This window comes from Embiotoca jacksoni, unplaced genomic scaffold, assembly GCF_022577435.1.
Source record: "Embiotoca jacksoni isolate LCO1_2020_lvr unplaced genomic scaffold, fEmbJac1.0.p SCAF_10, whole genome shotgun sequence".
Lineage (NCBI taxonomy): Eukaryota > Metazoa > Chordata > Actinopteri > Embiotocidae > Embiotoca > Embiotoca jacksoni.
The window spans coordinates 11,335,007-11,348,180 of record NW_027185230.1 but is presented as its reverse complement, the minus strand read 5'-3'; the positions used below and the strand labels follow the sequence as shown (position 1 = coordinate 11,348,180).

At 44.7% G+C, this 13,174-nt stretch overlaps 1 protein-coding gene across 1 annotated transcript in view; it reads left to right on the top strand.

Moving 5' to 3' along the window:
- Positions 1 to 2,817: 2,817 nt before the first annotated feature.
- The window catches only part of LOC138204846 (seizure 6-like protein), a 46,123-nt gene continuing 35,766 nt past the window's right edge, over positions 2,818 to 13,174 (top strand). Inside the window, 1 exon segment of the mRNA XM_069160404.1 lies at positions 2,818 to 2,929. Within this exon segment, the coding sequence (XP_069016505.1) occupies positions 2,818 to 2,929 (112 nt within the window).

Sequence of the window (13,174 nt, the reverse complement as noted above, 5' to 3'; positions counted from 1 at the left end):
AGCCAGATGTTTCCCCGTGAGTTGGTGTTGACCAAAAACAGAGCTAAAAGAGAGTAGACGTTGGGCTGACTCATCCGGTGGACGCAAACATAACAGCAAATGGATCCTGATGTCGCTCTGTACCTGCTGGATGGGTAAAAAAAAAAAAAGAAGTTCTTTTTGTTTTGTAACGTATCAGGTTCATGCTTGTGTTCACAGCTTGTGTTTGATTAAAGAAGCGTGAAAACACGACGTGCCCAACGGTCGACCTTCGTTCCTCCGGAAGAGAATCGTGTCACAAACCGGCTCGGTGACGGGTTTAAATGCCAATATTCTTTTCTTTTTTTTTTTTTTAAATAGACAAACAACTATTTACCAGATAAACAAGAGGTTTAAAGATGGAGTTTTGGTGAGTGGGACACACGGATAGGTGAGAAATGTGTTCGCTAGTTCAAGGTCGAACAAACCAAACGTGGAGCCGAGGAGAGAATGAGAAAGAAACCAGGCTGGTATTAACAACGTTAGAGGCCGACAGAGGTGCCACCACGTTACCTTGACGACCTGACTGACCTGCCCTGCAGAAAGGGAACCCTGATTAACGGCTAAAATCGTCGACTGTGAACATCTGATCCTTTCCACGACGTACGTACGGATCCAAAAGGTGTGGAGGGCTTCACGAGGGGGAGAAAATCACCGGTGTTAAAGCTGCAGAAGCCCACGTAATGTCCCGTAATGAGCACTTCGTACGCTCTCAAACATACACAAATATCTTCCGTTTTTTTTTTCGAGTCAAAAACCTTTTTTTTCCACACAAAATTTCACCTGTCCCTCATAAGTCCAGAAATAGTCCAAGCACATAAACCTGCGTAAAATGTAAATCGCCATAAAGTTTTGTTTTTTGAATGGAATTAAAGAAACGGGATACAACTAGTTCAGAGTTTTTAATGAACGGTTCAGACTTTCATGTCATCAGCACGAAAACAACCCGACCTGAAAGATGTAGGGCGGTCGGACCGAAAATACAACATGACAAAAAAAACAGTCTACGACCAAAGCGAAATGTATCTTCGGTTTGAGCGCCCTCTGTAGGACCAATACGGCCACAACAACATGTATGACCATTGGAAAGTTCCAGGAAGAGGCGTACGGCACCGTCATCGTCGTGATAACTGTCACAACACAATCGTTCTTTTTCTTTGTTCTATATGTTTTACATTTGGCTGCTCGCTGCATCAACAGTAAAGCAAAGCAGCAGCATTTATTTCTGTCTTATATTTTTATTGGCAGCGCTGCGTTTTTTTTTTGTTTTTTTTTTCAAAAGCTGAACGGTTGCCGTTTGTTTTCCGTTTAACGTTGGAAAAACAAAAATCCACCGACACCGGTCGCTGATTGGTCCGCCGTTCAGAGTAGCTGAGCCAATGCTAACGAGCAGCGTATCCAGACTATTTTGCAGCCAGCCCCTAGTGACCTGTAGTGGTACTGCAGCTTAAGGCACTTCCGCATCGGCTTCACTCGTCAGACACGGAGGCTACTTCCACTTTGATATAGAGTCTTCGTTCTGCTATGCGAAGCTAACCAGCAGCTTCGTATTCACTGTACAGACATGAGAGTAGTAAATAAGCACCAAAATATCAGACATTTTCTTCTCGTAGTTACTACTGCAAATGAATACTTAACCAATCGAGCTTGACCTTTTTGACAGTCGATTAAAAATCAGTTTTAAGTGGTGGAATTTACTTCTACAAATCACAAGATTATCTGCATTAGATCCAAAAAATTCAAACCTCGAACTAGCATATAAAACATAATGAATATTATTCAGTAAATTAAGCCACTGACGGTATATAAAACATGTAAAATTAGCTCCACCCGAGCCGGTTACCATCATTAACACGCTTACACGTGCTTGCATCAGTACTATCAATCCAATAATAGAAAATTAAAACACTGAGGCCACTTTAGCAGCTATTTTTTGCTGACGAGGTCGAATTTTGTAACTTTTTTTCCTGAATATTTGTGGTGTTTCCCACTCAGCATTTTATCCGCCCCGCTAGTGCGTCCGGCCCCTCTGTATAGCTTTTTTTTGGGTTGCAGTAGATTGCCACGGTGAAATACAGCTACTTATACAGATTACCAGCTCGGGGGATGAGATGGCTCATAAGTCAACAACTACCCACCCCTCCAAACACACACCGTCCATCCAGTAAATCTGCACTACACACGGGACAGCGTTATTTGGCCTCTCTCTCTCTCTCTCCATCTTATGTAAGAGTGTCCTGATCTTACTGCAGCCCACAACTGTCACCCTGACACATATACACACACACACACACACACACACACACACACACACACACACACACACACACACACACACGGTCTCTGAAAGTTTCATTATCATTGAGGTCAGGTTGTGTGTGTGTGTGTGTGTGTGTGTGGAGGGGGTGGGCGGGTGAGAGAGAGAGAGAGAGAAAAAGAGAGAGCGGCAGTGTGGCTGAGTGCGAGGAGGGAGGGAGGACAAAAAGAGTCCGCGGAGGAGAAAAGGAGGACAGATCGGAGGCAGAAGAAGCAGGAGGCGCTCCGTTCACAGTCAGGGAGGATGCTGCTCTGACATGCGGACCCCTCTCCGCTCCCTCACACCGCGACGTTACCGGCTCCACCTGACCGACTGACCACAAACCAGCCACATAAACACACACACACACACACACACACACACACACACACACACACACACACACACACACGCCGGGAGCTCGTCTTCGGTTTCTTTCTTTCTTTCTCTCCCCGCGCTTTTTTTTTTATTTCTTCTCCTCTCCGGACCGGCTTTTTGTCGCCATGCCGCCACCGCCGCCGCTTCCGGCCGCCTGCTCGCTCCGGTACCGACTCCGCGGCAGCCTCCCCGCGGTGCTGTGGATCGGGCTGCTGTGGAGCAGCGTCACGGCAGGAGGTAGGGCTGGTTTGTTGTTTCTTGTGTGCACATTACAAAGCAGTGTAACGCAACCCTCCTTGTATGTTTTTTTTGTTTGTTTTTTTTGGAGAGGGGGAAACTCTAAATCCTATGCGTCTTGGCTTCTGCTCTGGGCATTCCTGTCTTGTTTTTGAGACATCTCCTCGTAGGAGGAAGAGGAGGAGGAGGAGAGAGTCTGAAGCAGCCCTTTTGAAGTCTTGAAATAAACGCTGTTTCGGGCTATTTACTGTGGGAGCAGCTCCAAAAACAGTGTTTTGGCACACAAGGAGTGTCCGGAGGGTGCACGCGCAATCCCGCGTGTCAATGTGGACCGGAGCCCACTCATGTGCGTGGGAGCCTCGATCATCAGGCAGCACAGTGAAGGCAGGAGAAGGGGGATGTTGGGGGCCGATGGGGGGGGGGGGGGGGGGGGGAAATCACCTGTCAACAAGCTCTGCGGTTAAGGCTGTTTGTCCACGCGCAGAGTGGGAGACGGTGAGGAGGAAGGGGGGGTGCGAGGAAAGGGGGGGGGGGGTTCCTTCGGTCTGAGCATTCACATCAGGAAGCCGGCTGACAGAAAGAGTGAGGAAAGTTGGATGTTTGAGTGATGACGGAGGCAGCTGTGGAGGCTGCTGATGAATCATCTTTTAAAATGACTTCTGTAAAACGCAGGAAGCTTTTATTTATTTATTTGTTTGTTTGTTTGGTACATGAAAAGGCACCTTTCTCTAAATGTTTTCTGTGGCTCACCTGAAAACGACCTTGGTGATGCCCTCAGGGTTACCATGGATACTTCATGTCCACCTCACAGCTCTCTGGATTAATTGCTTGAGTGTTGAAAATATTTTAGAAAACACAGTTTGTGGCTTGTTTATCAGACCAGTCGTCCAAAAGTACAGCCAGTTCACTGCCGCATGAGATTTACATTTAAGATTCTTTAACCAGTAAATATTTGTTTTCGTTTTCTTGATATAAGTTTAAATGATTAATTATTTATGAGAACATTATTATAAAATACATTTTTCTTTAGCTCGAACACGTGGTCATAGCCTTCAAGGAACAACCCATAATATTTTTGGGAGGCATTTCTTTATGCATTTATTGGATTTATCGGAGGTTGATGTAAACAAGGTTGCTGGTTGGATTCAAACCGAAGATTTTGCCGTTACTGGTTAGCGTGTAAAAGTTAAAGTTATAATTCTTCACATTTTCATTAAATTCAGACCTGATTTTGAGGATTTCCGGCTATGAAAAAAACAAAACAACCCCACAGCTCTTTTGTGTGGGCAGCTTGTTATGTTGGACCGTGACAGCGCCCTCTGGTGGCTTATAGTTTTGATTGGAGCTAAGCAGGAAGTGACGTGACGCTGTCACGGCCTGAAGCAGGAGGAGGTCGGGGTGGATGGACGCGTCGATGAAACATTGGGCTTTAACAGAGGAGGCTGCGTTTCTTAACGTTTCTTTGAAGCCACGACTTTTCCGTTACATTAACGTTACATTTATTGTTGTAACCATGGCAACAAAAGTCCACAACGTTTCCTTAAGCCTTAATAATGATCCGTAAACCGAACCAAAACATCGGTGAAAAATATCAGCGCTCTTCTTCCTGATGATGGTTGGGGGCGCTAAGTCATGCGACGGACCTGTGGGTCATAATTCGGAGGGTGTGAAGGGTCATTCAGGTTAAAAAAACAAAATTGGCCTTTCAATGTGTGCAGCTTCAGTAATTATTTCTTTATATTTCAGTTTTCATCGTTAGAGGCGGAGTCGTTCCTGCGCTGGATCGAAATTGCAAGCTGAAACGAGAAAATCGGTTGGGCAGGAAGTCGGACGGAGGAAAGCAAAGAGCGCTCAATTTTCCAAATAAAACACCCTGTTCAAGACTCCTTGTCGTATGTATATATCGCGTTGCTACGTCGACGCTACGACCGGTGGCATTCGGCTGGAAGTCAGAGAAGCTTCACAAAAACGTGCCAAAAATGACCAAATCAGATCCGACGAAAATAGCGTCGCAGGCGCGCCGTTTATAATCTGAGCTCGCTCATTTACTACTCTAATATAGCGCTAATTTCGACAGAATTTCCCGAAAATTGGATAAAAGAAATACATATTACAGCATATTTCCGCCTACGATACTTTTATGTGAATATTAGGAAGCAGTTCAAAGAGATAAAAACAGCCAATAGTTTGTAATTCAGCAGGCAGAAGAAGACAAGTAGGTCAATCTATGGACGAGAACTACACATCACGCCTACGACAGGACATATACACTAGTGGTTCAGGGTAGGGGTTAGGTTTGGGGGTGTGCTGTGTAGTCTGCAAGTAGGGTGCAACAACATAAAACTTGAAAACGCGCTCTCGTCGGAGCCGAAATGTTAGGAGATGGTTTCTCCGTTTGTTTGATGTAGTAATGTGAGGAAGGCTGCAGTTTTTTTTTCCCCCTCCGTCGCTCTGTGCGGATCTGATGCTTTTTCATCTCCTCACTGGAAGCTCGAAGTGGCACGCTTCATGTTCGTCGTGATTTATTCATCGAGTCTGTTTTTTTTTTTTTTTTTTACTGCACTTTGTAGCTGTTGTGATGATTTGTGATGCGGTCGATCAGCTCGTCTTAAGAACCGCCGTAGTTCTGAGGGACCACAACAACCCCCGCGTCTCCCCGGAGACGCACGTTTAAATCACCAAACGGTCCTCAAACTGAAGACTGCACTCATCGGAACTGCTACTATCTGTCATGCGTGGTGTTTGTTTGCGCCCGGGCTGTAAGAAAAGTCACCTTCGTTATCTCTCTGTGCCACGAAAGTTCAAATCTGGGGTCGCTAAATTCGAGGCGACGAAGTTTCACTTGACACGACGGCTGTAAAAACTGTAATCTCAGAAGAAACTAGTAAAGCTGTCAGACAGATACAGTAGTTGAGTAAACGTGTTGAGAAAATAACATGTAGATTAATCAGTAATGACATTTGCAGTGTGAGTGAAGTTATTTTCTCTGTCGGTGTGATGATCTTGGATGTGCGGGAGGCTAAAACATGAATTCAATCAGGATAGACTCAAACTGTGTCAACGAATACAATATTTTATGGCCATGTGCAAAAACAACAAGAGAAATGTGAGGGATATGAAAGTCCGTGGCGATTAGACCCTGTTTTGTTTGGATGAATTCAATTAAATTTAAATAGCACTGACTAAAAACTCCTTTTTATCAAAAAGAAAACTTCCTACAGCATGAAGAAAAAAACTCCCTTTTAACAGGAAGAAAACTTCCTACAATGAGAAGGAAAAACTGCCTTTTAACAGGAAGAAAACCTCCTACAATGAGAAGGAAAAACTGCCTTTTAACAGGAAGAAAACCTCTTACAATGAGAAGGAAAAACTGCCTTTTAAAAGAAAGAAAAACTTCCTACAATGAGAAGGAAAAACTGCCTTTTAACAGGAAGAAAACATCCTACAATGAGAAGGAAAAACTGCCTTTTAACAGGAAGAAAACCTCCTACAGCATGAAGGAAAAACTCCCTTGTAAAAGGACGTAAACGTCCTACAGAGGGAAAGAAAAACTGCTTTTTAATAAGAAAACAGCATCAAGAGAAAACTGTCTTTGAACAGGAAGACCAGAAAGTTGGGTTGAGGGGAGAGCGGACGGAGAAAAAGAACAGCATAGAGAGACATGATGATGATAAACGTTGTGGGTAGGTTGGTGGTGCCGGTAACAACAGATCAGGATGTGATGGGGAGAGAATTGTGATCAGCTTGACCCGGCGGGGAATGGAGGTTGAGGAGGATCGCATCGGATCGCTGGTCCGTCTACAGCTGTGAGGATGAGGACAGACACACAAAGCCCCTCACCCTAAAACCAGCTCTGCTGTGGAGGCTCCTCGTGTCGGTTTTAGCTCCTTATTTCCTGCAGCAGGTGGAGAGCAGCACAAGCTGTTTGTTTTAACCACGCAGACGGTCCAGGGAAGGTGTGTGTGTGTGTGTGTGTGTGTGTGTGTGTGTGTGTGTGTGTGTGTGTGTGTGTATGTGTGTGTGTGTGTGTGCGTGTGTATGAATTCATCAATAATTTCTCAGCAGGCTTCAGTCTTCCTGTTAATCCCCGTCACTCCTGTCTTTCCCCGCGATTGTGTACAAATGTTCGATCACACTCGCACACAGACACACACACACACACACACACAGACACACACACACACACACACACACACACACACACTCCTTATCATGCGCTGCATCACTGCTTTCATCTCACCCCGTCGGTGTCTGTGTTTAATGAGCTCCCCCAGCAGAGATGTAATGTCACCGAGCCGGCTTGTGATTGTGCACGCGTGTGCATGTTCGTGTGCATGTTCGTGTGTGTGTGTGTGTGTGTGTGTGTTCTTTCTCGTGCGTGGATTGTGCCTGCGTGCGAAGATAGGCTGGATCACCGCGTGGTCTGATTTCTCGGGGTGAGAGCAATAATCTGCTCGAAAGACAGCTTGACAGCTGAGTAGAGATTCGAGGGCTCCAGCTGTGTGGAGCAAAAGCCGACCGCGGTTTACGACGCGGAGAGCGACGCGGAGCTCTTTTCATCGACCCGCAACCGCCTTTTGTGTTTGTTGTACAAATATCAATGAGGCGTGTCCGCTTAAATTAAAAAAAATATAGATCCCCCCCATGTCGCTCCCTCAAAAGACCATCCATCTTGTAATGCACCTCTCTCCTCTCCCATCGCATCACCTCGGTTTCCTCCACAACTTCCTTCACCTTGTTCTTTGTGGGTTTTTTTTATTTTTTTTTATTTTTTTATCCTTTTCTATTACTTGTGAGTGAGAGGAGAGAAAAATGGAACTGAGGGGGGGGGGGGCAGCGGAGATTGTTTCTTCTGGTTGAATAACCCCGGCCTTATTATACAATGGGATACTCGGGCTCCAAACTTTTTGAGGATATTGTGCCAAGTAAGCATCAGAGACAGAGAGAACGAGGGGGGCGGGGGGGAGAGACGGAGAGGAAACATGGAGGGGGGGAGGTGTGATGGAGGGGGGGGGGGGCAGAGAATACAAAACGATAGAAGTGCAACACAAAACTACTGTCGGCCTCTGTTTTATAGTGAGTCCAGAAATGGCCGTGTGTGTGTGTGTGTGTGTGTGTGTGTATACGTGATATATATACGGACGTGGATATTTACACGGCTACACAGGAAGTTGATAAGTTGCTTTATTTTATGTGTTAAATTGGTTTCTGTGGAGTCACCAAGCGGCAACCAACAGTGATGTCACCCGTTGGTTTGTGAACGGCCTCGAGTTCAGATTTTCTTGTCGGCGCCATCTCGCTAGCTCGGAGCAGGAAGTGACCATATTTGGACGATCCGGGGAGCGAATGGTGATAAGGAACAGAAACACGTCTATTTGATTTTTATTTCCTAATTAGTGACGGATTATTTTCAGACCGCCAGGAAGCGGAGTGAAGGAGTGACTAGCTAACAACACCAAGGTAACTCGTGAAAAAAATGTACTGTCTTTGAGTTTTATTAGACTAGTTGGATGGGAGTCGATGGAGCTGGAGTCTTTTTGGAGCCACCCTCTAGTGGCACGCGGTGGTATTGCGGTGGTATTAAGGCACTTCCGCATCGGCCTAACTTTTTAGACACACTTTTATATACAGTCTGTGGGAGTCACACATGTACATTTAACTGCTGGCAGAACCTAGAGAATAAAGGTATTTACACACAGGATGGTTAAACAACACGCTGAAAATTTGCGACTGTTTTCCCGCAAAAAAGTTCAAATACATAAATAACAACGGATTTAAATTTGAAAAAATACCTGATTGGTTGGCGCGTTTATTCACAGCCCCGAAAAAAATCAACTTCCTTACGACAAACGCTGCGTCGCCTTTTTGCTAAGTAATATTCACATTCTGTGTAAAAGCACTCATGATAACAAAAAAAAAAAAACGGTTCGAAAAAAAATACTTTGATGTCTTAATTAATTGCAAGGAAAAAGTAAAATAAAGGCCTTATTATGGTCCAGATATGAGAGTTGATTTAACATTTGCCGATGAGAAAAGTCAACCCGGTTTTCATCAGTTGCTAAGGGGAAAAAAAAAGAAAAACTCTGAACTGGGCCTCGTCGGACAAATTTATCGTCCTCTTTATGAAGGAGGCCACCTGAGTTTGACGTAGGTCCTCGCTGTGGGAAGTGAGCGACTCTCGCGCGTGAGAAGCGACGTTAGCAGCACGTAGCCGAAGCCGCTGAGAAGTGCGTGCTGACAGCAGTGATTAAGTTTCTGTAATCAGCCATAAAGAGTGCAGAGAGGGCCAAGTTTGAACAGAACAGCTCTCCAAATGTTATGCAGCGAGTTCACTGCCCCAGAAAAGGAAATAAAGGACCCGGTTCATGCAGCATTACAGAGACAGTAGAGGCTACACACAAACACACACTGTTAGCTGCAGAAACACGGACTCCATCAGGCTCAGATACAAAACACTGTGTTGCAATTGAATATAAAACTGTTTGTAAAAGTGGACATAGCTTCCGGGTCTGAAAAATTAGGCTAATGCGGAACTGCAATACCACTGATGGCCACTAAGGGGCTCACTCCATGAAGGCTCCAGCTCCAGAGACTCCCATTCAACTTTTCTCATGAAATACTAAGTCAATAAATGTTTTCCAGAAGTCATTTTGGGTCTGTTTGATTGACAGGTCTGTGATGCAGTCGGGTTTCTGCTACAGGTGGGCGGGGCCATAGTGTCTCCCAATCAGATCAAGTCAGATCCACCGCTCGCTCCTCCCCCAGTTCGTCCAAATATGGTCACTTCTGGCGCCGGGATAACAAGATGGCAAAAAGCCGAAGTCGAAGCTTCAGAACGGCAGCTCACGAACCGGTGGGTTTCTGCTTGGTTAAAATAAATGAACGAATTGTTCAGTCCCGTTGCTGGTTGTTCCGACAGTCGGAATCTTTACTGCGTTTCTTTGTTAGCAGTGCTTCGTACTTGTCAAAGTTACATTTTGAAGGCTCGTTATTATAGTTTCCTGTTTTTCTGTCACGCAGCGCAGTGTTTACAACGTTACGTATAAAAATGAGCTATTACCTCTTTATTTCCTAATGCCCCCCCAAAATTATATATATATATATATATTAAATAGTTACATTATTATCATAAACGCGCGATAACTAGTCGTCTATTTAGCGGAACCGAGGGCTGCTTTTTAAAGAGGAGAATATTTAGTCGGGCCGACCCAAAACTTTCCCCTCCCAACATTTTGATTTGGAAAAAAGGCTCTTTGAAGCAGATTATGGGATTATATTCGACACTAATTTGCCAGTAATTCATCTTTTTGTCAGTTTTAACGTTTGAATTGTTTTTATCCATTAGATTTGACTCCGAGAAGAAATTTTGTGTCATTTTCTTGTCGACTACGTATTTTGTTTTTACATCCTTTTGAATCAGACGTGTGCGATATAGCCACAAGTCATGAACAGTGAACGCTGGCCGAGTCCAGTCACGTTGCAGGAGGACGGCTGACCCGGCAGGTAGAAGAAAAAAAAAAAAGAAGAAGAGGCACATGTGAGACAAAAGCAGTCGGGAATCAGTGAGAAACAGAAGCCGTTAGAAAGCTGGAGGTGACCCTATTTTAATCAGCTGCGGCAGCACAGGTGGGCTTACAGGGGGTTTAACCTTTTATTTCCAGGAGAGCTCCCCAGAATATGAGCCGCTGATTAGCATGATTATACAGATCACTGTGGTCTTAATGAAGATCTAATACTCTGTTGTCTGAGGGAGTGAAAAGCTGCAGTGGCCCTTTTCTGTGGTCGAGCTACAGATAGTCTTACATGAGTTACATGAGTGCAGATCTTTTTTTTTTTTTTTTTTTTTTTTTTGGGAGGGGGAGGGGGGGGGGTAAATAACAGAAGTTTTTATAATTGATTTGCGAACCTTCCAGACGGCTGCTGGCTGAAGATCCCGTCAGAGATAAACAATCCATCAGAGTGCGAGCATGAAGTCCAGTATACTGAAAATAGTCTTATCTCTAAATTATAGCTGCGGTTATGAGAAGAGACTCTTTTTGAAACCACTGCATGAAAAAGACGCTGCAGAATAAACTCTGGAAAATATGAATTTAGAGGCTTTTCTTCCAACAGAATTTATCAGTACCCGCAGGATATCACGATCTTGTCATCACAATAATTAATGCAGATGCAAGCTATCGCCGTAATATTTGCAAGAGCTTGTAATTTTGCTAAATTCTTGCGATTTTTCCGCAAAAAAACATCGTGAACGGAAGCTCTGCTCAAATTATTACAACAGAAAATCGCTTTCCCAAATAAAACTGGTTTTATTACCAAAAATAAGTGTTCATTTCCAGTCAGAGTTCCATTTATGAGATATTAGGACTCAAACACAGCTATGTTTGGGGCTGTGGTTGGTTTGATTGACAGGTCCTTTTGCTCCTCCCCAACTCCTCCAAATATTGCCCTTTCTGGCAAAAAAAAACAAAAAAGATGGCGACGGTCAAAACGCCCAACCGAAGGCTTCATAAACCGATGGGTGACGTCTTTTTTCTTTGTTAAACATTTGTATTTGAGGCATTTAATTCTCTATAGTAACAGCTGAGCTTTGCGCCCACTGTCACAGACAGCAGCGAAGTCAGAAAAGGTTGTTGTTATTTTAATCTGTCTTTTTATGCAGGCTCATCCTTTAACCAAATACCTGATTAAATATGCTGAAGGTGTTTGTTTGTAGACATAAATCCTCTGAATGAATGAACCAACATAGAGCCACGTGTTAGTGTGATATGAGCATCCTTTTAGTGCTCTTTTTTTTTTCTTTTTTTTTTTGGTCCGAAGCCTACGGACGAGCTAAATGTCATTTAGAATTTCAGAGAATCCTCAAATGCATCATAAACGAGGAGATGTAAAATGAGTCCCTGCCGCTTTTCTACCACAGGTTGAGAGAGCTCAGCGAAGGTAGCAGGTTTCACGGCTCTGCAAGTTTATTTCTGTACTGTAAATGAAACCAACATCTCCCCGGAGGGAAGAAAAATCAATGTGAAAAGTTATGGCGTGCTTTCGGAGAACGGCTTAATGTAAAGGACACACAGCTTGTAGTTAAAACAAGGAAAAGACCTCAGAATACTGCAGAACTCGAGCCATTTAAAAGACAAATATACCGTGTGAGGGTCATTCACATCCAGCCGCAGCGCTTTGTGCTCAGCAGAGGATAAAACTGATGGGCAGGGTTTGTCTTTGTTAGGGCCTGAGCACCTAGTGGTCCAAGGGGCCGATTACAATGCAAAGAATTATCAATAATATTATAGTGCTGGCAAATAAAATGCATTTTTGGCAGCTTTAACGTGCTCAAAAACTCATTAAACTTTGCACAAAAATCCGCCCCTGTGTATTTTATAGGTTTTGGCCATTGGCATCGCAAAATGGCTCACTGACCACCCCCTAAAACGAGATTTCAAGGCTGCTTTCACCTACGTGGACGAAATTCGGTGGGCATGTGTATCACACCTGGATCTAAAAGAAAGTCTTCTGGCACCATGACCGAAACTCAACAGGAAGTCCGCCGTCTTTAGTTTAGTGGCGACCATTTTGGCAATTTTCACGTGCTTTTTCAAGCTCGTTGATGACACAATTCGGATCAGAACAGCGTTAAAACGTTGATGATGATATATTGCAAAGCCCGTTTGTTTCCGTGAAAGGGCGTCGCCATGGCGATGCGGCAAAAATCTGATGTTTCGCTATGACACAGGAGGATGTTGTCTAGGGTTCAAGGGATGCTCGAAACCTCACGAAACGTGGCACATGCATCAGCCGTGGTGAACTCCACGGCCGTGTCCGCACATCACTGCTCGCAGTTTTAATTTCAATTTGCATTTCGGAGTGTGTGTCTGCTCTGTATATCCTCGTTTGCGTTCGCTGCAGCTGGAGGAGTGTCGGTCGCGCAAGCTGCCGTCTCAATTAGTCCCCGCACTCATTAGGACCAGAAGCGAGAGCTGCAGCCTCTCGGTCTCCCGCACAGGCCGACATATGGTCCGGGCTTCTGCAACAAACTTACCCGAGACGACAACATCTCAGCGAATTATTCAGGAATTGGGGATTGTGGGGTTTGTGTGTGTGTGTGCGGCGAAGGGTAAGGAGGGGGTGGTGGGGGGTACGCCTCCTGTGTTGTTCTCCCGGTTCTAACCTTCCTCGGTGTCGACATCTAAGGAGGACGCCTGCAGCAGCAGCAGGTCTTACTGCCAGTGCTGTCTCCACCTCAGCAGGTCT